A 27,562-nucleotide genomic window follows, 5' to 3' on the forward strand; every position below is an offset into this window, starting at 1 on the left:
CCCAAAAACAGAAAAACATTTCCCTGGGATTTCCCTTTGTCTTAAAGCCTTTGTGTTTTGCAATGCACTTCACATGGAACAAGTGTGCCTACTGCCCTCAGTGTAAATGTAATATAATCCATAGGCTGCAGGAGAAGTCCTGGCTTATTACAACTTAAATGTGTAGCATTACCATTGTTGGCACTGAGGCACTAACCTAATGCCCAGAAAGCTGACTGCATCTGCATGAAGTTACCTGAAAGCTTTTGCTAAGCTGGTTGTTGCTATAAACATTTTAAGTTAGGCATTTTCCTTCCTTCCTTCCCCTCTCCTACCTGATCTGGAGGCACCATGTACACAGCCAAGATTACATCTGCACACATGTATGACCTTGTGGCGGTGGGGGCTGTCTATCCACAAAATAAGGTGTGCTTACAAGGCCATACTACTGGCAAGTATCCGCCAGTGGCAAGTACAAGCCTGTCAAGTCTCCATGGCACAGAAGTTTGTCCTCCTTCCTCCTCTCCTACACCCATTTCTGGCAAACCTGCAGCCTGTTACCAAACCCTGCTTTGTTTGGGCCCAGTTACTCAATCTCCTGCCTCAACAGCACACAGTGCCAGAGCTCTTAACATTTTTAAGTTCTTGTTGTATTTTGCCACACCGTGTTTATGGCACAAGTCAGCTTGCTAGAAGCTGTTTCTGTGGCTAATGTGCTCCACAGCTTCTTTTCTCTTCCTCACAGAAGTCAGGTCTTGCTTCACATGCCTCAGTGCAGCAAACACTCAAGCACATCAGGAACTCAGCTCTTCCCTTCTAGGGTACCACAAGTTTTCACAACAGAAATTAAAGCTCATCCAGACCAAGTATGACTTGACCTCTTCAAAAAGCAAGAGCATAAAGGCCACCAGCACTGCAGTGTCATGTTACAAAGCAGTGCAGCTCATAGGGCAAGTCTTGCTTGGTTCCAAAAGATATGAGATGCATATCTGAAGAAATGCCTTGTACTGTCTTCACAGTGGTAAACTGAAGACTTGAACACATCAGTGGTTCTCCTGCTGTCCTGCTTAAGTGAACAAAGTCCTTCACCCCTGTTAGTAGACATGGTCCACTGCTGCGTCACCTCTGCACAGGATGCTTCACCTCCTGGTTCACAGGTGACAGCAGCTCATTCCAGAGCACAGAGCCAGCATTTGCTGAGGGGCAGGGCTATCAGCGCTGTCTCCTCATCTCTCGCTTTAAGGAATTCTACCACACAATACCGCACTAGGGTGTTTTCAACACTTGTACCAGGCAGGACAATGCACCACTCTTCCACGAACTTCAATAGGAAGGGGAAAGGTGATGGGAAGAACTACGTTTGATAAACATAGGAGACCCAAAGCAATTGGGTAACCTCACCAGGTAAGTGATAGGGGAAGGGACTGATTTTTACCAAAAGCAACACACCACTGCTGTGTTTTAGAATGTAACTAGGCTTTTACTCAACAATTAAGACTACCCATCAGTCTCTAAAACATCAAGTGTTCAACATGAATCACTTCTTCAGAAACACCAAGACCCCACTTCTAAGGTGGATTCAAAGTATTTAAAAATAATCACCACGCACTTTGGAGAATTGTCTTATGAGGGAGGAACTCTAGGATACAAAGTAAGAAGCCTGCTTTTCTGTGGCAAGTTAATTGCAGCAGTTTACAGATGTACAGATTAAGATGTACAGTTGACCTCCTAGGAACACGTAGGAGTTTCCCTTCACAGTATGCATTTTTTTTTCCCAAAACACAACTCTTCCTCTATACTGCATGTTCCTCCTTTGGAAGCAGTCACACTCAGCATTCCTATTAAAGAGATCAGACACTAGGACTTCTCTGCCAAAACTTCAGAAACATCCTGGAAAACAGTTCTTCAAGGACATCCCAGGCAAGTGCAACTGAAGAACCTTCTGAATGGTGGCTGCGCTAATTATACACCCCAAAAAACACGCTCTGAGTTGCCCCCTGGGGATACCCCAGTTTCCAATACCAACCTCAGGTGCTTTGAGCTATCCCTTAAGCTACTTCAGGCAGCTGTAAGAACACAGTGTAACTATCCCTTGCTTTGAAAACAGTTGGCGACAGCTAGAACCACTCTGAATTCAGGAAAGTAAGAGGGAGGTGCAAGGCCACCCACCACTTAACAGGTTTACTTGGAAGCCTAACAAAGATGTTATTTTCCACCAGTCTCAGGGCAAACAAACCCAAACACTTCAGGAGAACAGGCACAGGAAAAAGACAAAGGCAGACATGTCCAAACCTGTGACTCTGGGATGATGGGTGACTTCATTTGAAAAAAAGAAAATAGTGATTTATAATTACCAACAGACATTTTAAAGGTATTTAATCCACAGTGTCCAGGTGTATTAGTAACTAGTTAATAGAAGAGAGATGAAGCTTGCTTGCTTTGAGAGAGTTTAGACCTACTATTTTTATTTTTTTTCTCTGTGAAGAGACTGCCTATTTATTGCCATACTTTTAACAGACCTTGTCTGGTCAAACTAGATTGATTCGGTCATGTTTTCATGGTTTCTACTTAGCCTGTGTGTAAAAGCTCCCAACTGACCCCTCTCATTTTATAGTTAAAAAAAAACCCAACCAACCACTTGCACACAAACATCCCAGCAGATCCTTGTGAGCTAACTTTTCCCTTAGCTCTCCTAATTTTTGTAGTTAGTAACCCTCTCAGAAAGGAGAATATGACTTGTATAACTGGATTATAAAGTCTTTTCAACAACTCTAAGAAAAGCTGTATGCAGTGGGCATTACAGTATTGCCCGCACACGGCAACTCATCTGATCTGTCACGGGCAATAAGCTATTGAGTTCACCAGAGGAAGCGCTTCCTCCTCTCTTCAGCCAAACATGCAAATTTGAGGCAATTAAAAAGTAACCAGCAACAACAGTCCTTTACAAGCAGCTCTCAGTGGCAACACCTTTTTTGTACCAGAAGCAAGAGGTGCTCAGGAAAGCCAACACAGCTTGTATTTGAATATGGAAGGAATCGAGACCAAGCCTGACGCTTCCCTCTGGGAACACCACAGCCTGCAGAGAACACGGCTGCAAAGAACATGACCCTGCCACGCTGGACAATGTCAGCTCTTCACACTGACATCTCCACACAGCACTGGTGTGGACTGGCAGTTAACCTGAATGTTCAAAACCTGTATGTAACTACACACACACACGCACAGGCAAGCACACCAACCTCGTCTTCCAGTCTTCCTCTGACTTAGAACGATTTTTGCGGGCAGTCCGTTGTTTTTCTTCTAGCCTCTTCTTTTCTTCGCTAGCTAGATCTTGAAGGAATAAAAATACACAAATAAAAATACAGAAGATATTAAAATGTAATATAAGACAGGGGCATTACTGCACCTGACCCAGCAAATAAATAAAGGAGTAAACATTGTCCATCTAAAAAAGCATTCTGCGTGACAAAGGGCAGCTTCTGGTTTAGTTTAAGCACAAAGCCAGGCCAGCTGTGGCACTAGACCAGCCAATGAAATTCCAGTCTTTAAGACTGCTAAATACATATTTATCCATGCCCAAAGACCCTGAAAACATGGTTATGTGACAGCAAATGTGAACTAGGTGAGGTGGCATACCTTGAATTTATTTCAGTAGAAAAACTGATTAAGATATGCTGGAGTTATTGCAGGAGTCTGGCCACCTGCTTCTTGTTAAGGTTTGGGCTAAGTTGTTACTAGTGTCTAGTTCCTCATCAACAGGGGTTTGCAATATCAATTTCCAAATGACAAAGAGTTGTCTCTCTGCTTCATCTCTTCTTTTTTTTTGTTAACACACTAAGGTAGCAGGAGTTATGGTCCTGAACAAGCAGAACAGTTGCTTCTGTTTGGCAGAAAGAATGGCCAGAAAGTGTGATGAGTACGTCAGACTAAGAAGCAGATTAGGTGAAGGGCAATCTTCCGTACCTGAATCCTAAAAAAGCATTTCATACATATCTTGGTAAGAAGCAGTTGAGAGAATTATTTCTGGAAGACTACTGGCCATTCCCAGCTACCTTGCCATCTAACACCACACTGCATGTTACCAGTCTATACAAACTTTATGCTGTTAGTATAGTTAAGGAGTATGGTCTGTTGCTAACACCATCGTTATTTGTACTTCAAGTACAGACAGACAAATTAATGGGGATGCTCTGAACCAAGTATGTCCATCCTGCTGGCCACAGAAGAATCTTGTGCAGGCAGGAGAGACTGTGGGGATTCACCAATCAGCTTTTTTTAAAAGCCTCAAATAATGAATTTCTGAGAAAAAACCCACACAAGTACAACTGCACTATATCATGCCCGTGTCACTGTTTTTCATACCTAGATCTCAGGCTATTTATCAGAAGTAGTCACAGGCATTGCCCTATTGCACATGTGAAACTGAATCAGAGGTTTCATGACTTACCCCAATCACTTTGCAATCCAGAGAAAGCAAGAGCCCCCATGCTTTTAGTCTACCAAGCTGGCCATCCTGCTTTAATATGCAAAATGGCAAAGAAAAAGAAGCAAAAGAGGGCCAGGGCATGGCTGTTCCACACCATATTTTTGCTCTATGGCATCTACAGTAACAATCTCTGAGGTTTCTAAAAAGTGCACTTTTTTCACTGAAAGTCTCACTATGTGTTTCTAATTCACTGTTCTAGGGCAACAAGTGTTCAACTCCCAGTGAAGAATAATTTTGTATCTAGTATGTTTTTTGGCATTGCAGTTTCACTTAAATAGTTTAGACTGTGTTCTCAGAATCTAAATACTCCTAAATACTTCTAAATACTCTTTCTGCATCAGGCTGATGGAAACAGAAAAGTTCAGAAATACTTTATTTCAATGCTCAGAGATTGTCTCAGACTAGTTTCTAGTTACAGGGCCTGATTACAGAGCACAGCAGAGGACCTAAAGGTACATAAAAAGCACAGCAACGTGAGGTTTACATCTTGTTTATATGGAAGAACATAGGGCAAGCAGGTGGCATGGTGGGTTCCTAGCTGGCAACTAAGCACCCACAAGCCACTTGTTCGCTCTCATCCACCCCAGTGGGTTAAGGGAGAGAATCAAATGGCAAAAGCAAGAAAACATCATGGGATGAGGTAAAGACAGTTTAATAAGCGAAGGGAAAGACAAAAAAGGAAGAAAAAGTGATGTGAAGACGATCACCTACTACCTTCCACCAGCAGACTTGTATTGGGCCAGTCTCCAAGCAACAGCTACTTCCCTTTGACACACACAATTTATTGCCAAACATGATGTTATATGGCCTGGTTATATGGAATCTCTCTTAGGTCAGCTGTCCTGACTGTGTCCACTCCCAACTTCTTGCCAACCCCAGAACAGATGAGGCCTTAACGCTGCACAGATGCTGTTCAGCAACAGCTAAAACACTGATACGTTATCAGTGCTGCTTTAGGTCAGCAGTCTAAGACACAGTGTCCTGTATGGGCTGCTATGAAGAAAATTAACTTGATCCCAACGAGCCCCAGTACAGGAGGGTGACACATGTTTCACTAGAAGCATATCAACCTCCAGAAGGCTGCATTACTTGCTGTCTTGCAACATGGAAGAATGTGTCTTTATGGGTATCTAGTTAACAGTTTATCTAACGGCTTGAACATGGAATTTACCTTTTTTCCAGTCCTTCAGTTTTAACAAAAAATAAAAATATCTTTGCCAATAGCTGCAGTTACCTATTTCTCCATTTTCCATGGCTCTGATATCTGGTCGTAGCCGGCAGTCAGTTTTGGGGATGACACTCTCCATTTCCTTGTCCAACTCATTCAAAGCCATAGCAAAGCTAGTAAAATTGTACATCTGAAATTCAGAGACAAAAGGTGACTTTATGATGTCTGTAGCTGCAAGTCTTAAATACACAAGAAAGCTGCTGTCTAAAAACAAACACCCAAGTGCTTTTTTTTTTTTATTATTTAACCACTCAAGGAATACTCAAGATACCAGCAAAACTGCAATGTCAGGCAGCGTGTAGGTGATCCTTAGTGTTTCTGTTTAAGCAGGCCAGCATCCAATTACTCAGTGCACTATTTCTCTCTTATCTTCTTTTTCCAGTCCTACTGGTATTTTCCCTCAGCAGAGATACTTCCCCCTTGATTAACCAACCAAGGGCACCTTTTCTTGTTCCAGTTCTTCCCAGTTACACACGTACCCTTGTGTTCTGCCCACTGGCTCTCCTGCTCCACAGACCTTCACACACCAACTCATGCTACACAGACTTTGCAAGTGTCTCCTAGGAAGTGTCTGTCTTCAAATAAAGCCCATTCAGAAGGGATTTCTCCCAAGGTAGGTGCCTCAGAAGCAGGGTGGAGAAAAGAGATGGGGAAAGCCCCCATATTGCTAGCTACATGAAACATCCCATTTTCCAGAGAAATTCCACTAATTCTAGTAATGCCTGTCAACGCCACGTTCTAGACTTAAAAACTGTAGATGGAAAGTTTGTTGCAATAAAGTCAAATGCAGACTCAATGAATAAGAAAACAAATTTGCTTTGTATTGAACATACAGAATAACACAATAACAAACTTCCAATAAGCAGAAGCATAGCTGACCTGTGCTGAATTTGGAGGCCTTGGAGTTATCTTCCACAGTAAGATGCTTCCAGGAATAACATACACACTCTCAGAATCTGGCAATGGCATTTCGTCTGGTTCCTCAGTATTGCCCACCTAAAAGCAGCAAATAAACCACTTACAGCCATTCATTCCAACACCAGAACTTACTTAAAATTAATTTCTTAACCAAAAGTAAATTTCAGCAAAGAAACTTTTCTAGTCAAGGAAGATAACAGCATTAACATAGCACACAGACTCTCGGTTCCCTCTTAATGGAAGACTATCAACAGTTTCTTGCATCAGCATCTTCATGGATATAATCTAGATGTTCAATTGTTAAGAAATGTCCATTTCTCCACCACAGAGATGTCCTGTTTCCTCAAATGCAAGCACTTCCATTCCTGATATTTGAGTCCATTACTGCTTCATTAAATAGAAGTCACGTTCGTCATCTTTCCACACCAAAAAATGCCAGTACATAATGCAAATGCTGTCTTCAGTTGGCACACAACAGAAAACCCTACGCTCATGCTCTTTGCTCAGAGGAACCTTCCTTTCCATTGACCACTATGCTCCTGAAATGGCAAACTGCAGATGTTAAATTAATATCCTAGATAAGCTACTTCTTCTGGGAGAGGTATCTTATGAAGGCTGACATATACAGCCTGAGGCAGCTGCAGCCACCATGACATTGTTTCCCCAGAAAAGGATTCCACCCAGGGTTACCAGGGCAGTAGAGAATAACTGGTGGTCACAGAGTAGATGTGACCTGAACTAGTTCTAAACCATCACCCTTTTTAGGTACAGCTTTAAAGGAGCTGGAGTCCAATGCTGCTGACATTAATTCCACCACACAAGCCTATGTTACAACACTGAATGAGAGCCAGCTGGACAATGAATCCAGCCCTCCCAGGAAAACTTGGTGTCCCCATCATAGCTAAAACCAGCAGCACGTTTCAGAGATCACTGGAGAGTAAAGCCAAACTTAAAGGCAACTAATGCTTTAAGTACGTTGGCTATAGGCCAACAGCTTTAATCCTGCTGCTAATAAGCTTTGCTCTCTGATGTTTACATCAGATAATACAGACTGATGTTTTAGTGCAAAAAAAAATCCAATACCCAAACTGGACTCAGTTGTCCTCTGACATGATTCATATGTTACATCTCCAAGAAAATCAGGAAGTATTAAGGATTTTGTTTCACTGTGTAGTACTTGGGTACAGTGCTTTTAATAATATACAGGTGACAAAGTCACCAGAACAATGTGGAGACCAGGCTCAGTCCCTCAGCTATTAGGAAGATAAAGAGGACTTTTAGCTGACTACATCTGAAGGTTGCTGGCAACCCGCCATTCTTTCTTGTAAGGAACACTGATCAGTCATTCTGAAAACCAGAATTTGAAGCAGAACAAATCAGAAAGATATCCTTACATCAAAACAAAGACACTTCAATACCAGACTGTCAAAGTCCAAACCAACTTTTACAGAAAGGCTACAATACACACTGCAATTTGTGCCAACAATACACAACCTTAAAAATGTCATACAAATTACAAAGAACTAGGTAAAAAAAATGGATTTTCATGTGCTCTTTCCACAGTGATCCATATTTTACACTCGGTGCTACTGAGCCTCTCAGAATGTTGCAACCAGGGCAGTAACAGACTTTGCCAAAGCAAGAGCTCTGGTGTCTGTAACTGAGGCACATTGAGGGCAGTTGCTGTTGCCTCACATTCTGCTCTTCCACATATTTGCACTGAAAATTCTGCACCAAATCCTTCATGTTGATTAAAAAAAAAGGCTCTAGTTTGTTCAGAGCAGAATCATCTTAGTCTAACCCCAGGTCTACTATAACTTCCGATGTTGGTAAAAGATCAGCTTTGCACACATTAAAGCTTGTCTTACTCCCTGCAAAATTATTTTTCCTTAAGTTGTATCCCTATAAAAATCAAAGAAATTCAGGAAAAAAAAGTGAGGCTATTTGCAAAATAACTCCCATCCAAGCAGGTCCCCTAAAGGGAGACAGAAGTTATTCTTCATTAGCAGCAACACAGCATGAAGGAATATACGGAAAACAACTAAATAAATCTGAAAATTCTAATTAGGAGAAATCTGAAAGGCCATACACTTTCCTGTCTGGATGAATCCTTCACTACCATGAAGGGACAAAACACATGCAGACATTATACATGAGACTTGGCCCACCCAGATGCTCAAAAGCCATAAAACAACATCAACTCCTCAAACGCAAGGGGGCAGTGGGAATACATATTCCACAAAGACCACCTGATTCACAGTGTGCATTAAAAAGCTTTCTGTTTTCTACACAGAAGCAGTTGTGTTGAATAAGCAGAAAAAGCAGGCTTTTCTAGAGTCAGGGCAACATTGCAGTTTGAGCTTTCTGCAATGGGATGCTTCATTTTGAAGTGAAAAGCAAGGATCACTTTAAGCATTGCTGGAAAATGCAAAGTGGTAGCTGAACAAAGACACAGGGTGTGTTTTTCTCTGCTCCTTCTCCCTAGAGCTCACAGCATCAGACCTGGAGACCAGCAGTAATCCCCAGTGCTTTAGAGCTCTCCTGATGAGAAGCACTGGAGTAAGCTGAGACACAACAACAACCTGAACCTGGACAGGAACAACTGCTTTCAGACCTCTGCCTCTTCTTTTCCTAAGTATAAAAACTACAAACACCCAAACCAACAACTGGCTTCAGTCAAAGGAGAACAATTCCTGTTTTAAGCTACTATGATAGTGATTGTTCTTCATCAAGCTGTATGTTGTCACCATCACCATTTACTTTAAACAAAAAGAATACTGCTGACCAGAAATCTGGAAGAATTAAGATTTTTTTTCCCAGAAGAAAAAAAAAAAAAAGAGGCAATTGTGGAAACAAATGTTTCCATGGTTGTGAAAGTTTAATAGAAAGCAATACAAAAATTCCTTGCAAAAGCTGGAAAACATGGTCTTGTATCAAGATAAAAAACTACTCTATTCTGCCTCCATGAGTCCAAGTCCTCCTATTAGAATATAAACGTTATCATATATGATCAGAAGCACGGTCCAGCCAACAGATATGCTATTTCCTCCATGTGACTTGGGAGGAAGAGGCAGGTAATGAACCAGCCAGTGTTTAGATCACTAAGTTTTGGCAAGTTCAAATACAAATCCTTGAGAGACAAAGAATTTTATCCCTTAATGCTGATACTCATCCAAATCAGTTTTGTAACCTACTAGGAAAGAGAGAAAGAGAGAGAAATCTTACTTCTCTTAAATGACACTAAAATATTTAGCTGTCTTATCATGCTTTTGAGATACCACCTCTGTATGTGATTAATACCTGTTTACCGCTTTTCTTCTCTTCTGCATTCTTCTTGTCATTTTTTTTGTAAGCTTCAAATACAGCTGGGTCAACACTGTACAAACACTCAGTCCACTTCCCATACAGCGCACAAATTTTCTTTTTACTGTCAAAAAAGGGACTAAGTTTACAAAAGAGCTAAGAGATTTATTTCATCATTTCAGGCAAAAACATTTGAAAGAAGAACTTTTGAGAGCAACTCTTAAAACCCCACTATTGATGTCACACAATTCATAACCTTGGTGTCGCAGGTTCGTGCTCTTGACAGACAACATTAAAAGCGTTCAGTTCTATAGCTCCCACCAGAAACAGAGCAGCCATTTGGCTCCTATGAGGAATGAAGCTGTTACCTTTTGTCCTGAATGTAGCCTTCAACTTTGTGCAACTCCTTCCCAAAGAGGCCGCAGGGCTTGAAGCTCAGTACACACTTCTCACCGGTTCTAAAGGCAGGACGAGAGGGCACTAATTACTTGCAAAAGCTTTTCCTCTTCCAACTTGCAACAAACAAACAACACTAACTCTTAACTTACTTATGGTTAGTTATTTCCACGTTTCCATACTGCTCAATCCAAAGTTTGCCCACAATAATGTTATGCACACAGCATGTAGGATTTGTCCATGTGTACGCTTCATTGTGTCTAAGGAAGGGGAATAAATATTAAAATACTGTATCTTTGTACTGGATGCCACTCCTGCAACAAACCACCATCTGTGAATTGCACCAAGTCTTGAAGTGGACATGGCAATAAGTCAGGAGACCCAAAGAGATTAACCTACTGCTACTGATTTTATAAATTCCTTAAAATAGCCACTTCAGTGCAGTTACTGTTAGCAATGAAGGACATGAAGAAAGGCAACGGGGCTCAAGCGTGCTAGTCTTAGCAGGACTGACCTCCAGGTGTCTGCAGAACATACAGACACAAGCCCCAACTACTGCTACTATTGGTATGCAGTATATTAGAAGAAATGATGGCAGTTCCCTTTCATCTTCTCACCCCCTCCTCATCGCAAAGTGATCTGCCACCGAACATTAGGATATGGGTGTTCAACACATTCATTCCTAAGCCACGAGACTCTACTACACACTAATCATTACGGATGTGACCATTGTGCCCACGCAATTATTACTTATCAACTTACTCAAGAAGCTCCAAAGTCATTGTGCCTTTTGGTTCTGCTTCCACACTCTTGCCCCAGAATTTGAGTTTAGGATAAATTGATCCATGAAACACAAAATCATTATTTAAACCTTCAGCATAGAAAGCACTGATTGGTGGATGATGGCTAACTTGCTCCGAGAGAAGTCTAAATCCAAGATCATCTCTGCAAAATAAAGATTACCAAAAGCATGCATCTACGTATCAAGTGTAAAGCTGCAGTTCTTTTCCGCAGGGTGAAACAGTTGGACCCATGCACAGTTGCTGTACTCAGCACAAGAGCTGGTTAAACCCTAGGATAATACAAAAGGACAGATCAACTAACACACAGAATACCCTCCTTCCAAATAACTGAGGACAGTGTAAAAATGTAACTAGAACTACCAAACCTGACCAGATGATATGTTTACTTTTGAGAGTCACCTCAAACTTTTGCATAAACACAGGCCAAAACCTCAACTGCGAGATAAATTTGCTCTAAGTGCAGCTGCCTAAGAGACTATTGCCTATTCATATTCTGGACAGTCATAACAAATACTACAATTCTAACAGTTCCCTTAAGCACCATGCATCTTTTCATTCAGAAGGTTTCAGGAAAAAAAAAAGGTAATTTTTGTAAATAAAACCTGCTTTTAAACCTGGCAAATTTCATTTGCCTGCTCTGAGTTGAAAAGTTGTTTCCTTGCACTGGAAGGTGCATTGCTGAACACCAACACGCACTGCAAACACCTCCAGCAGCTGCTAGGAGAATGGGTGGAATCTTACAAGCCAAAGAACAGTCTGTAAGCCATAGTAAGTCTACTGAAACATGAATTACACCAAATACCATTCTCCACTCTTCAATGTACCTTCTGTTCATTACCTGATCAATTCATATGTCTCTCCAAGCAATGGGTTGAACGGCTTCCCTGTACGTTCCCACTGTGAGGCTACGGCGGACACAGCAAATGCAGCAACACACTTCAAAAGAGTAAAACTATGCAGTTAATCTCCTGGGTTTTGGTCTTTTTATCAAGTATCAACAGCAGTCATGGTATTACAGATTGACTCTTCAGAAATAGCTTAGCAAGGTTCTGTTTGCAAGGCAGGGGAATAAACAGTTTTCATCAAAAGGCAAAAAAGAACGTCTTCAGAAAAGCAAAACATTTTCCTAGATAAGCAAAACTGGCTAATGAATAAGAGAATCTGACACACAGCTAATTACAGGAGTTCCTCCTCTAATGAGACTATAAAGAAAAATGTCCCAGTGCATTCATCAAGAAGTAGCACAAATTACCCCACCCAAAGTACCTGCATTCGTTCAGTTGTGCTGGAAAGTGAGCTGGCTTTGTGGATGAGGTATGTATGCTCCATATACTCTGTAAGTCGCTGTAGAAAGCTCAGCGGCTCATTGAATATAACTGGCATTGTGATCTTCGACAGCTCCTGATGCACAAATGAAATTGGTGTTACAAACCAAATGATTAGATACACTGACCTGCAGTAAACCCAAGTGTAATTGGCTTATTGCAAAAAATAAATTATGCTCTTAGTGCTAATGCAATGTGCTTGACCTGGCTCTGCTAATGCTTAAAGGAAAAACCCTGTACATCCCTGATGAGCTTGATAAGCCCATCTGTCTTCATGTTAAGGATACTTTTAAAACAAAAAGAAAACCAAACATCAAACAAACTTCTTATCAACAAATGCATTAAGATGGTGAGATGAAACAATGAAGTATTAGGGACCTTTTAAACACCTAAGTTGTTTAATACTCTTAAAATAAATATAGGCATAGATATAGGCCATCTAATTACTTAAACATATTATTGTTTTTGGAGGCAGGTGGGCAGGCAGGGGGAAAAGGATGAGAAAGGGCAGGGAAACACAGTCACATAGGAGTAAGAACAAGGATTTTCTATATCTTGAAGAAAAAAGGAATTTTTGTAACAGGAATAAAAATTTATAAGTCCTGCAGTTTTGAAGCTATTTATTTTCTTCCCCATTTTTATAAAGCATGCCCCCTAAATGCATAACAAAGCAATGTTTTAAACTGCCTTCAGTAGCAAATTAAAAGCACATATAATATGACAGCCGGCAACGTGTGCAGTGAACAGCATCGTTTTTAACCATAACAGCAGCATCTGGCACTAACAGCTCTGACAGACACCTCGGTACAACCGCTCCAAGTTCCACCACCCCACCGCCCAACCTGCAACTTCTATGCAGCAATTTCTGCAAAGCAGAATTAAGACATTTATGGATTTTTTTTCCTGCACGCACCTTATCAAGACAGGCTTTCAAACCTGCTCTCTGTATTTCAAGGTTCTAAAACTCTTCCACTAAAGCCACTGTAAGAAGCTTCAGACGCTTCAGAACTACTCAGGAGACTTGGAGCTGCTGATACAGGGGGCATCCCCCAGCATTTCCACTTCTCATTGCTTGGTGCTGTTTCTAACAGCAAGGGGAAGACGAGAAAGGAACAGTGACTAAACACACACATGTCCCCTTCTGCATTCTGCTGTTCCAGGCTGACAGAGGTTTAGCAGCAGTCAGTACTTTCAGACTAACTGAAGGATCTAATGGAGAGAAACACCCTTCTCAATTCGCCCATGGCTGGAAGTGGATTATCTGCCAACCAGCGAACCTCTGATGTGGCCACTGTCTTGCCAGTAACACCATGGCAGGGAAGACTGAGATACTAAGGGGAAGGGAGAAGAACACAAAGTAGCTATTTGTTTTTTTTCACAAAGTAAAAAAAATGTTGCTACCATGAAGTACTTCAAGGGTTTAAATCAAGAGAAAATGCTTTTACTGAAGGAATATTGCTCTGCTCAAGTCTTACCTTCTCAAGTCGTGAAAGGACATAAAGCATAAGCTGCAAATTAAAACAAAAGAAAACATCCCTCTCCCCGACACATTTTCATTTGGGCATCAAGTTAAATGATCACTTCACATGTTTTATCACAGCTTTCTGATTTGATTACCTACCATTCCAATGCATTTTCTTAAGATACTCCATATACTGAAGTCATTTCTGGAAAACATCGGAGATGGCAAGCTTGTTCTACGGAAAAGAACAGCGAAGGAAGCAGAAGTAAGAAAACTTTTCTATGACTAACCATGACTAAGAAACCCACATACTCTCTTTCTGAAGGTAGCAGTTATCAGATTCTTACATTAAAAACCAAGGGGGAACGACAGTGCCACTCTGAAGAACCTGAACTGTTTTGCCTGCACAGAAACCTTAATTTCTCCAAAACCAAAACATGAACCATTCCCTTCATCTTGCATAGGAGCAGTGGAAGTGAATTTCTACGTCACTTATCAGAACAGTGTTTTCACAATGGCACCATTAAGATATTTACTTCTGTCTCTGTGACAAAAAATAAGTTATTTCTAAGTAGGTACACAGGTATGTTTGCTACATCTGAACAGATCTGAGGGTTAAACAGCGGGGTTCTTTTTTGCTAGTCACCTGTATACAGACAATGAAGGGCCATGACATTTATTGCCTATATTAAAATCAGCCCTCAGGGACAACAGAAAAAGCAGCATCACTAAAGAACAGAAAACGCAGCAGCCTAGCATATCCTGAAGCAAGTCCCAAGCGAACTTTCAAGACTAACATTTAGGCTGTGTAATACGGCCTGTATTTCTCAGGTTTATCAGAAACTGGGCACAGATTTTTTTCAGTTTTCTTGCTGCTAGCGACAAGCTCAACTTTTAATCCAATTTACCCGTAGAAGGGCACAAATATAGGTCAAAGCCCTTCATTCACAGCAACACTAAAATGTGTGTTTGAATCATGAAGTTACTGCCAATGAGAAAAAATCTCAATGGATGAGACTTTGCTACAGTTCACTCAAACTGCATCAGCTATTTGAGTTTCAAATTTTAGCTGATTCTGTCTAAATGACTGTGCTGTCCTCCTAACCAAGAAGGTCTTGTCTCCCCTCAAAGCAGCTAAAGTGATATTTTTTTAGAGTGTGAACAGGCTGTACCTGCCTCCTCCACCCCGCTTTTCTGATAAACATTGCCAAGAGGAAAAAAATAATAAGAAATCTATTTGGGTTAAGTCTTTAAGTTTCAATAGCCCTTCCTGCTGTGTTAACTTCCATACTTAACTGCTACTGAAACACCTTTACCAGGGCTGATACTTCTGTTTTCTGAAAGAACAAAAGCAAAACAATGCTCCTTAAAATACAAAAAGCCCATCCAAGCAAAAACCTAGTCACATGCCTGAACTCCTCACGGTAGCAAACTATTAATATGTTTCGCTAGCAAGTACCTAAGAGCCTCACACTGACTTGTTTTACTCAGCTCCCATGCAGGGGATGAGTGGGTGATTTATTTTAATTGACAAACATAATATCACTCGCTCCCTATTCTGATTTTCCACGGATATAAAAATATTTTGTGAAACAGATTGTCTTGAATAATATTAAGCATAAAATACTCCTGTACATGTTTTGATGCAAGTGCCCAGAAGAGGACAGTGTACACCAAGTACTCAGTCTTACCTTCATTTGCAGTGTTTACTTCTTTTTTCCTTTTATTCTTTGATGAAGGCAGCCAGCAGAGCAGGCATTTGTGTTTAAGCAAGCCCTTCTGCATGTAAAATACGTGTGTCTACTTTGCTGAAGTACACACAGGGAGAGGTTCCACTTAAATTTGAGAAGAAACTTCTTCTCAGTGAGGGTGACAGAGCACTGGAACAGGCTGCCCAGGGAGGTTGTGGAGTCTCCTTCTCCGGAGACATTCAAAACCCGCCTGGACATGTTCCTGTGCGACCTCACCTGGGCGTTCCTGCTCCAGCAGGGGGATTGGACTAGATGATCTTTTGAGGTCCCTTCCAATCCCAAACACACTGTGATACTGTGTGATACTTTCCTTACATATTAAAACTTACATTTTCACTGAAGTTAACCTGTCCTTCCATTCAATTTGTTTAATTACTTGAAAGCTGGCATTCAGTTTCAGCCATTCATCCATATTTCTTACATATATCAGAAAAACCTAATACAACAGTTGGTTCTTTTTTCCATGTAACACCCACATACTGAACAAACAAAGCAGTTTTAAGCCACCAGGGAAGATCCCAGGTACAAGTAAGAACATGTGGAAAAATGACAGGCAGTCAAGACAGGGCCTACTAACCTTGACACGCTCCCTGTGATTAAGGGGAAGGTTTGTGAATGCAAAAATTTCCTTCCAGTTGTCAATTTTAGAAACAACTCAGGAAGTTAATTTAGCTTTAAGTGACAAAAACATCTGTTGAAATTTCTGTGCAGTAGAACAGATAAGATGCGTCTAATATTAACTTAAAACCACGTGTTCAAAGCACTGTCTACAGTAGATCAGCTACTACAAGAATTTTGAGGGAAGTTTAGCTTGGTCTTCATGTAAACCTGATCAAATAACATCCCGGCCTCCAAACAGCCAAACATAAAGATGCTGGCATTCTGAAGACCTCCAATGTGGGGACCAAAGGGAAAGCTAACTACAAAAACTCAGCAATAAGAGGGAAACAGCTGTGATAAATGGATGTTACATGTTGGCAGGTATTACAGAACATTTTTGTGTAAGGGTTGGGCACAGAGAGAGGACAAGTGTTGTTTGTTTGTTTGTTTTTTTGTTTCCCTCAGATTAGAAGTTTCCCTCTTAGAAAGAAGTTATTTGAATGCTTCCAGAGTTAATACACTACACTCCTATCTCTCAAATCTTTGAAAAAGTTTCCAAAGATTAAGTCCATTCCCAAATCAACCTAAACTACAAGAAGTCACACCACTCACATTCCTTAGAACACTCTATAAAGAGTCAGTTGGATGCAAAACAGATTTAAAAAAATCAGAACAAAACCAGCAGATTATAGGTGCACTGGCTTAATCTAGTTAAGATGCACATGCATATCTTAACACTTTTAATTCCTTGGAACCAACAGATTTATTCTTACATCTCCAAAACAAAATGACACAGACCTCCCATCCAACTCTCTGTGCAAAATCCTTACTAATCAAATAAGAGAAGCAGATTAGAATTAGAACACAACCACCTCGTTTGCACAGCATCAAGATATTCAGGTTTGTGCTCTAAGAAGTACACAGGTGGCATCAGAGACAAGGCATATTTGGCAACATGCCCTCTAAGGAGCCCCTAAACTGGCACAAACTGGAGCTGGTAGCTCCAGGTGGGTAACACAGTTCTGAAGTCAGAACTGCAGTCAAACATGGCAAACAGACACATCACCAGGCCAAACATCACTGCTACCAAGAGCTACACAACTCACATCCCCCGAGAGGGTTCTCATGGAGGTGAAATTTAAACTGGCTGAGCTCTGGGGAAAAACAGTTTGCATCAATATATTTGTGGACAAACCCCAATGTGTCACCAAGGAGCCAGGTAAAAAAGCCTGACATTACAGCTCAAACTGAACATGCTCTATAGACATCTAGTCACATAAAAATAACCATACATTCTTATCTACATGCAAAACAGGTGTTTCCATTTTTCTTCAGCAGTAAGTTATTAGCCAGCCAATTTATGCACTGATTTTATTCCACTATCCTATACTTTCTTTACTACTAAAAGACATGCAACTCAGAGAAATAACTTATGCAGAGATCATCATTTATTACTCTTCATTCTCTCTTATAAAATGCTCATTCAGACACCTGCTCTCTACAGTTCTGACAACATAGTGCAGCATTACAGAAACTTGCCAAGTTACTTATTTTTTATAGTAAACAGAAGATCAACTCATGTTAAAACTCTTCAAGACAATGCATGTCAACAGAGTCATTTTGGTTGGAAGAGACCCTCAGGATCACCAAATCCAACCATAACCTAACTCTAGCACTAAACCATGTCCCCAAGAACCTCATCTAAACACCTTTTAAACACCTCCAGGGATGGTGACTCCACCACATCCCTGGGCAGCCTGTTCCAATGCCTGACAACGCTTTATAGGCAGAATTTTTTCCTAATATCCAATCTGAACCTTCCCTGGCACAACTTGAGGCCATTTCTTCTCATCCTATCACTTGCTACTTGAGAGAAGAGACCAACTCACTCCATGCATCATCATTTTCATGTTGATCACAAATTGCCCCCTCTCCCCTCATTGTTTCCCAGGCAATGAATGCAATTCATATGTCCACCTTCACCTAGTGCTTGCCCCCCACCCCTGAACTTCCTGCTCTAATTAGGAACAGCACCTAGCCAAGGCCATAAATACCAGCTCTGCTAACACCAGAAGAGCACAGAGCAACACACTTAGTCAGCTGCTTTATGTTCCCTCCCCAAACCACCCCATTACTCCACCCAAGCCCTCACTTGCCCAGTCTTTGCCTACTATGGGTGGGACGTACATACAGAGGTTGAACTTTGAAACACCAGGTCTTTGTCATTACCACATACTTCACTGCAATTTAACTGTTGAAGATACCAAGTAATCAAAGCAGGTCTTGTTTGCTTCTGTGAAATTACATATGAATTTCCTGTTTCTACAGAAATCTGGTGTCCCCATCATCATCCTGCACATTCAAAATGCTTCCAAAGCAGCCTTTTTCAAAACACACTGAAGTCTGGCTTGATCTGTAGCAATTGTATTGCCCCTTCACTGAAACTTGAGAATAGTAGTGTCTATTACATCTCATTAACTCCAGACCTATTGTCCTCCTTTATGGGCAAGGGAACAAACCAAAATGGATCATTTGACAACATAAAATAAGCACATAAAACATAGATGAGACTTTTAGAATAAGACTCCCTTTGTTCACATTTCAGTTTCTGAGGCAAGGCTAGCAATATTTTTCATTCATTCCTGATACCAACAGAAGGATCAAATGACTGGAAATTAAAGAGGCAATAGGAGGCATAGGTCATTAAAGATACATGAAGGAATTAAAATCCACATAGATTTCAATAAGATCTATCGAAAAACAAGTGTGTCCATTTTTACATAGCACATTATCTTTTATTTTTACTTATTCAGATTTGATCACCAAAAAGCAAGACGCAACAGACCACATTAGCTTCGGAAAAAAATTTTTTATAAAATCCTAGCACCACCAACTTCTCATCAGTTACCCCTAAGAAAGTTTTAAAAGTTTTCATGGTTAGATTTCAGAGATTCCTGTGGTCTTCTGCTACCATTAATGCATATTATAATACCTTAAGAACAGGCAACATCCTACCTGTGTTTCTTGATTCCATTAGACAGCAACTCCCCACTGCCGCAAACCTTTTCTTCAGACATGCTTGAAGTTATAGTATCTTTTGAATCCATGTTGTCCTCTAATGAGAACGCTGCTGTTGTTTCAAACCCACTTAATGACTTTTCAGACTCTGAATCTGCAAAAGAGCAGGTGCATGTTAATGAATCTACAGCCTGTGCTAGACTTCAGTCCCTAACAGATCCTCCCTCTTTGTACAAAACTGAAACCTAAGTAGGCTGTGTGTCCTGATGACAGCATCCATTTGGTAAGTAAGTCGTACTGCCACAAACCGCTGCAGCTCTCTATCTAGATACAGAATACAGAGACTGCAAGGTGAACACAAATACGGTAGATTAAAAATCCTCTAAGCAGAGACAAATTCTGGCACTTTTATTAAACTGAAGCTGCTATAACCTGCTTAGGACAAGTGTCAGTATCATGTACGTGCCAGTATTTTACCTAACTAAACACCAGTTACCTCAACCGTCAAGTATTGACTCCTCCTACATAAGATTTCAGTTCTGTCTAAATTCGTAGACATTCGGTGCTGCTCAGCAACCTTCACTTCCCAACTTACCAAACCAGTAAGAACAGAAGAAGGTATTGTATGCAGTGCATTATATTAGCCACGCAAGTCCCAGCAAAGTCTAAATGATAAGCTCACCAATCAATAACACAAACTTTGTACTCTGGAAGGCAGGTTAATAGTACAATCCACATCACGCCTACGACTAAAAGCAACATCAACTCCACCTTATTTCCAACCAGTGTTTTGGTCAGGTAGTGCTTGATAAGCTCTGGAGAAGAAACAGTCTTGCTCTAAATCACAAACTAAATTTTTTCAGGCAACAGGCTGTATTTTTGTTTCACTTTTTCTTTTAAACTAGACAAGATTGCCAAAAGATCATCCAATTGTGAGTTCCAAGAAGCAAGGGAACAGCTCAAGAGAAAAGATGCACCAATTTCTATCCCATTTGGGAAATACTTTAACAGAAACCAGGTTCAACACAGAATGGTAAACAGCTTAACACAAGCCTCACTGCATCTGAAAAAAAGCAAACCCAAACTGTAGTAGACACCATCCTTGCCATGTACTTCTTCCAGCATATGCTTCTGCTCTTGGCTGCAAATACCCAGAGAAATAATTGCGAGATTAGTCATTCTCTCACACACTGATTTTAATTCAAAACTAGTAATCAAAACCTTCTGAAGTAACAGTCTGTCCAAACAATATCTCAGTCACAGCTGTCCATTGCCAGGTGCTTTGTTGTTTTCTCTTTAAAAAACATATGCCAATAGCTTCTCTAGAACATGTAAATTATATGTTGCTTTGGTGAATGGGACAGCGACAAGAGGACCTTCTACCGCATCCAGATTACAGAAAGGTCAAGAACAGGACACGATCCTGATGAATGGATGGGTTATGCCACAATGTCTCCATCCTCTCTAGAAAGACTGGGATTTGGGAGCATAAAAGAGATCTTTGCTTTCATTAAAAAACATCCATCTCTATCCTCATCAAGACAGTACTGAAATTAAGCCAGTTGCTAGGGAATGAAAAGAACTGCCAGCTGGTGCTGATATGTTAAAAAAAGTGGACTGGCACTCCAGAGAATCTTCTGACAAGTTTCCCCAAATTTGTCAGTCTAGTTCTGTGCCAAATTATGATGTAACGTATCAAAGCATTAACTTGGCGGGTACTGTATATAACAAGTAGGATAAGGAGCAGCATTTTTCCTTGTGGACAAGTCTGTTACATAAAATACAGATTTCTCCAGAGATCATAAGCCCAAGTAGTCAGGAAAACACTGCTGGGTATCCAAATATCATGGAGGAAGAGACACTCCAGCAGAGTAACACAACTTGGGCCTCAGCATCCTGATCGCATGATGAACTATAAACCCACTCAAGGTAATTATTTCACCTCTCTAATTAAAAGAGCTGCTCAACTATGCCAACGACTATGCCATGACAAGAAAAGCTTGAAGAAATGCTGTAACAAAGCAAAGAGTCTGCTGCCTGTAAGGCTGTTTTCTCCTGTACCGTCTGGGACTGCCTCATTTTCAGCAGTCGCAACACACAGTTCCCTCAATCTGAGTTTCAGCAATAGACCTGGGACTCCTGAGGTGGAAAGGGAAGGATAAATAAGCTTCACTGGAACAGCTGACCACACTCTGATATGGATTTTTAAACACTACACATGATCACTTCCACTAATGCTTGCCTTATAGTGCCAAGAGACAATTATGGTGGACTGAACTCCTCACCTGCAAACCTCTCCAGAAGCTGTAGACACTGACCAGCCAGCCTCCTCCAGTGGACATGCCTTAATAAAACACGAGCATGCTATACAATAAAGAACAGTGGAAGAATGAAGCCAGACACTGCTATAAGAAATTGCTCTCTGGGGACATCTCTCCCATTTTTCTGGGAAATGGCTCTAGTTGAGAGAGTGTGTCTACAACAGCTCCTGCCAAAAGATACCAACCTCCAATCCCTAAACCTCAGCTACCTCCTTTTACCCAACAAGCTTAATAAGCCTTGGGAGTTTGTGTCAGAGTGAACAAGCCCAGTACTGTATCATGAGCACAGATCAACAGGCAACTCAAAATGAGCTTTTCCCAGATGCACTTGCAGCTAACTCTTTTCTGAATTAAGATTTGCATACTCCCCCATCACTGCAAAAAAAAGATGTATATTCACAAGTTGCTACAGAGCAGCTGTCAAACAGATGACTAGGAGAAAAATGAAGATTTTTTTTTTTTTCTATTGAACTTAAGGAGGTGTGGGCTGAGAAGGGGGGAGAAGGAATAAGAGTCCCTGTTCAGAAGCCAAAAATTTAAGTGATCTTTGAGACAAGATCAGGCTGATTAGGAAGCATTCCAGCTCATGAAAGCTGAAGTGTCAGGGTAACAGCAGAAACACCAGCTACATTTTACAAGAGTGGGAGAGCAAGGAGAAAGAACAGAAGCAATGACAGAAACTTAACTCAAGGGAAGTTCACTTCCTGTTGCTATAACTTACCAGCTAAGTCTTCAGTTCTAGATAGAAAAGTTTGGCCAATGTATTTGATTAGTACATAACACCTGAGAAGTGTAGTGTTGGACCACTAGCAAGGTTGGATTTGAATTCTGACAAGGTGTTTCCCATTTCTCTCTTGAGATACTTGAATTTATTCTGTTAACTATATTCAAGGCAAGAAGTCCACAGCCAGCAGTGTTCTCGCAGACACTGTGGAGCATTTTTGGTACTTGTTAAAAAAAAGTGCCACTTGTCAAACTACCCTAAACATGGAAAGAAAGGGCAGCAAGTTTCTATGCTTTTTGTAAAATTTTTACTTCGAAGTGAGCTGATAACTGGAGACAAATTGAGAAGCGAGCAGAAGCAACACAACTAGTCTACTACTAGTTGCACCATTTAGCAGTGTTATTTATAAACACAACACCCATTAGTGGTATATAACAGTTGAAACTGTACTATGACAAGGCTAGCTTTCACATTATCTAAACATTCCTGGACCTAAATAACTACGTCTAAAGTAAGATCACATCTACGTAAAACCATAAATACTTCTCTCAGCACACATAAAAGCTGTGTTTGCAGAAAACGTGCACCTCTCAGGTAAAACCTGTTAAAGAGAAAAATCAGGATAATTCTAAGCATTTCCTAAATTGTTTGCATAACTTGTATGTAATCAGGGAATCTTATCTGCAAGGCAAAACCCAAGTACGTTCACCCTTTAATTCTTGACCTGCTTAGCCATTTCTTGGCATTGTGGATGGAGGCTAGATTTGTAGCCCATTTTCATATGCTTCCTGAGGTCTGTATACTTAATCAAAGCTAATAACTTCTCCAGCTCTCCAGGAGATGCCATTGGTCTTATTAAATTTTGCTACTTATTTAGTGCTTCTTCCCCTCCCCAGCACTGCTCCCCCTGCTTTAAACACAGAAGAGTTTGACACATGTTAAGCATTCAATCCTGAAACCGAGAGCTCCAGTACATTCTGTGCTATTGAGTTTAATTACACATTTCCACCACTCCCATGACAAAAGCATCAGTGCACCAGGAAGCACTGTTAACTGACCCACTGCCATCCGAGTTCAGATTAATAACACCCTTAACTCTGCTCTTCTTAACACTGGATATCACGCTTTGGCAGCACAAAGTGAACTCCCATTTCCTGTAGTTTCTTCCTTTCATGTTGAATGTCCACTGCTCTCCCATGACAGGGATTTAGGACTTATCAAAACAGTAAGAATAAATTGATAACAGCATATCACTTAACGGTAAGACTTCAGCAAATAAACTACTACTTCAGTAAGCAATTTTACCACATAACAAGCACTTTTCTTACACCAATTTTGGAAAAGAGGATATTTCTGTAATAGTGCCCACAATTCCTACAACCAGAACTAGAGAGACTGACCAGTGACCAATTTAGCCTGTGCCAACATTAGCAGGTAGCAGGGCTCAGCTGGAGTAGATCTGCAAGCTGAACAGATGGTGCTGAGGACTTGACACTTTAACTAGATACATAACTGGCCGTGTTCTCTTCAGATCAGCTCTACTCCTACTATGGATGAAGTGTCCAATAGCAACCAGACTCTTTCTTCTGATTCAGCTTCATTCAGGAGTCTGGTTCATGCAATCAGATCACTCTACAATGTGAATCAGAGCATGGTAAGTGGGGACAAGCAGCTGCTGCTGTGAACATATCCTTTCTAACACACCTCTTATTCTAAAATCATAGTCTTGCATTGCTCTGAACTGCCACAGCTAGCAAAACTTTTGTTGCGAGTAAACAACCAGAAGTGTCTAACACATAGACAACATTCTTCTAAAAAACAAACCAAAATGCAGCACTAGCTTCTCTCAACCTGCCAAGTGGAAGCCAAAGATTCTTCAGCTCGAAGTGCAAGCCTAGTTATGCATTACTCTCACGTCTAAACTCACTCCTACAGTGGACATTTAAAAATTCAAAGAACTGTAACTAGAAAAAGATGGTATCCTAACAGAAAAACTGCTCTCAAAATAGCGGTGTTTTTCCACTGACAGCCATTATAACTTGCGACACCACCCTGTCAAAAATACATCAGTGTTTGCTCAATCTCCTATACAGCCTAGTAAGATAACTCATGAGTATGTCTACTTATCAAAAAATCAAGTAATTTAACTTACTAAAATATTATGAGATTGTAAATCAGGTTTAGCAAAAGCTTTGACAAAGTCCTAGTAGTTTTGATTTCTGGAGGTATAAATTTTTAGCTTCTGACAACTGGGCCTAGTCACTACTCTGTGTTACAAAAATATTTATCATATCTCCTGTCTCATTAGCCCAAGAAAGATGACCCACATTCCCAGACTCTGAGCCAGTGTCATATATCCCTGACTCCTCCACTCTCACTGTATTCTTGTCATACAGAGACAAGGAGCCTTCTATACTTGAGACTCCACAGACACCGCAGAAACAGGAGTGTTAGAAAGTTATTACCAGGATGTCAGTGAACAGCAATCCCCTCCCTGCCCACTCCCATTCCACCCCCAAAAAAAAAACCAAACACACCAAAACCAAAAAAACCCTAAAACTACTTCCTTTTGTGCTGACAGTGAAGGCCACAACATGCATCCAGAAAAACATCACACTTCCCCTTCTCTAGCTCCCAAAAACCCAGAGTGCCCTTCCCCCAAACACACGCCTTCAAAGACAGAGAGGACCCTAACCACTGCAAAGCAATGACTGCGAACAAAGAAGAGAATCTAACGTAAGCCTGATGAAGCTGACAGGCAGTCAAGGAAGTGAGTCTGTCCTGGAAAATTATTTAAATTGCAATCAAGATGAATTATGTCAAGTAACTTCTCTCAAAGGAGAGAGAATTAACATACATGTTACATATATAAATACACGCACAGATACATATGGTCGACAAGTTTCACAGTTATACAAATCCACTCAATGTGATTTGTTTGTAGCTTCAAGCAACAAAAATACCAACTCTCCCAAGTATACATAAGGCTTTGGATACATTCATTCAAGATTCAGAGACCAAGCCAGTTGTGAGATGTATAGACGAACAGCTCTTTAAAGCTGAGTATTCTCTCATATACACAAAGCAAGCCTGGCTGGAGAGACAACATTCCAGCAGCACCAGATAAACAACTACTGTCTGTCTGTGGCCTTTCAGTAGAATTGTTTCTTTGGTTCTGGTTGAAGAACCTGTTTCCAGTGTTTCTCAATCTCATATCCTCCTTGAAAGCTTGCTAAATTTGTTACTGTGCCAACCAGCAAAGTCTGCTGTCAACGTGCTGTGTTGCTGTGCTAGCGCTACACTTGAGCAGAGACTCCTCTTCACCTGTTTTCATCCCCTGCTCAAATTGTGCACTGCAGGACACCTATCAAGGAGTCTGGGAACACTGCTCATCTGTCAGGAGAAACAGACAGTTCAGCCTGCAGAAAGTCACCCCATGCTTGCTCGTGAAGTATGCCATCACAAGCAAATTTTCTGCTACAGTTAGACTATGTTCACCTTCAAGCTTCTCCAGATCCTTCAGAGTTGTAGACAGCTGTGTGCTGCAGGATCACCCAGTTAGAGCTGTTACTGAGCTCCGCTATGTACAGCCTCTCTATACAAATGCATATCGTAATCACCTTATACAGTTCAGAGTTTTCAAAAAAAAAAAAAACAAAAACAAAACACCAAACCGCACCACTATTTGCATGTTCTGCACATGAAAATAGGAAAGATAGTAAACTGAAGAGCAGGCAGGAAAGGAAAAGGTATTTTGGAAATGAACACAGAATTCTGATTCATCCTTTTCTTCCACTTGTGACACTTAAGGTATACAAAACTGAAACAGAACAAGCCTTTATTAACTTTATTATGCCTCGAAACTAGGAATTTTTATGGACTGACCTTAATAAAAGGAAAAATGTACAACACCATGAAGAAAGCAAGTCAGAAGGCTACCAGATATAGCTACGTCTCCTAAAATAGAAGCCTTAAGTTTTGCTATTTAAAAAAAGGTGTAACAACCCAAGCAATCAGACCTTTCATGAATGCCCTTTAACTTTGTCATGCTGAAGTAAAACAACACAATTCTACAGCTGAACTGGGGCAAACTGAGAGGCCTGTTCGTGAAGCGTTCTCCTAAAATTAGTTCCACATTAGAAAGGCAGAGATTTCACTTGAAGTGAGACTGTGCCCACCCCCTCATCCCTCAATGCATTCACCACATGCACATTCTCAACATCATTAACTTACCTGAAACAGCATCATAGAACTGCTCTTCACTGATGATGCTGAGAGGCGGGGATCCCTTAACCAGCGACTGCTCTAGTTCATGGTGCTCAGTAGCGAGCGTCTCTAATGCTTCTGACAAGATCTTGTTTTTCTCCTGCTCATGCTCCAGTTTCAAATTCCTCACCTATAAGTAGATACATGTATGAATAAAATCTCACCTCTCCAAAGAATGTGTAGCTGGAAGCTATTCAGAAAATAGACTCAAATAAATAACTGGCAAACAGCTGGAACTGAAACCACATAGATGAATGAGAATATTACAGTATTTTTGTGATGACAATAAGGTTGTTACTTGGCATTTTCAGTGGCTGAGAAATCTGACAAAGCTCTGACAGTATAAATCACAATTCCATAAGTGAATTCAAGACAGGTAACTATACCTTAAAACTGAGGGGAAATACAACTCTACTTAAATGACCTTAAGTATGGAGTTGGTGATTGGTTTCTATATGCACCAAGCTCTTTGTACTAGTCTGCTCTAATTTGGGCCAAGTAGCATCATCTAAATTGAATTAGAGAGTGAATGCCAGCTAGAAATAACTGCAACTGAACTATGAGGTAAAAACGTTTAGCCCTGGGGATTATAGGAGGTTTAAAAAATAGATTCCTCTACTAACTGACTTAATGTCAACATAAACAGCCCTCCCTTCCCACTCCCAAAACAGTTCATAGAGGAGCCAGAAGCTCAGTCACCAGATGGTGGAGGTTTTTTTTAAGCCCACACATGCAAACAGCTCCAGAGAAAATTATAATATCCGTGTCTTGAGTCCAGGACTAGCAATGGGAGAGCACCATGTCCTTCCTATTTCCTCCTTTTTTTTTCTTCTGGTGCTTTCCCACCTCCTGTTTCTGCTGGGGAGGGAAGAACGCTGCAGCATGTGGGCTCAAGAAGGGCCTCTTCTCCCAGCCCAGCAAGTCTTCAGTGTGCTACTTCTCCTTCAGTCCCCCAAACCATTGACTTTTCCTTTCTCTTCCT

At 40.8% G+C, this 27,562-nt stretch overlaps 1 protein-coding gene across 10 annotated transcripts in view; it reads right to left on the reverse strand.

Annotated features, from left to right (window-relative positions):
* The window catches only part of OSBPL1A (oxysterol binding protein like 1A), a 76,256-nt gene that overhangs the window by 1,543 nt on the left and 47,151 nt on the right, over window positions 1-27,562 (reverse strand). For 8 of the 10 annotated variants that reach the window (XM_065053335.1, XM_065053336.1, XM_065053337.1 and 5 more), the window contains 12 exons: window positions 26,548-26,710; window positions 19,267-19,423; window positions 14,060-14,135; window positions 12,380-12,514; window positions 11,952-12,049; window positions 11,073-11,255; window positions 10,463-10,570; window positions 10,283-10,372; window positions 9,912-10,038; window positions 6,573-6,689; window positions 5,700-5,823; window positions 3,219-3,309 (listed from right to left, as the gene is read on the reverse strand). In XM_065053335.1, the coding sequence (XP_064909407.1) occupies window positions 3,219-3,309; window positions 5,700-5,823; window positions 6,573-6,689; window positions 9,912-10,038; window positions 10,283-10,372; window positions 10,463-10,570; window positions 11,073-11,255; window positions 11,952-12,049; window positions 12,380-12,514; window positions 14,060-14,135; window positions 19,267-19,423; window positions 26,548-26,710 (1,469 nt within the window). The remainder of the gene's footprint in view (window positions 1-3,218; window positions 3,310-5,699; window positions 5,824-6,572; window positions 6,690-9,911; window positions 10,039-10,282; window positions 10,373-10,462; window positions 10,571-11,072; window positions 11,256-11,951; window positions 12,050-12,379; window positions 12,515-14,059; window positions 14,136-19,266; window positions 19,424-26,547; window positions 26,711-27,562) is intronic. The other 2 variants (XM_065053343.1, XM_065053344.1) reach the window with 1 other exon arrangement.

The sequence above is a fragment of the Columba livia genome, chromosome 2, assembly GCF_036013475.1.
Source record: "Columba livia isolate bColLiv1 breed racing homer chromosome 2, bColLiv1.pat.W.v2, whole genome shotgun sequence".
Classification (NCBI taxonomy): Eukaryota; Metazoa; Chordata; class Aves; order Columbiformes; family Columbidae; genus Columba; species Columba livia.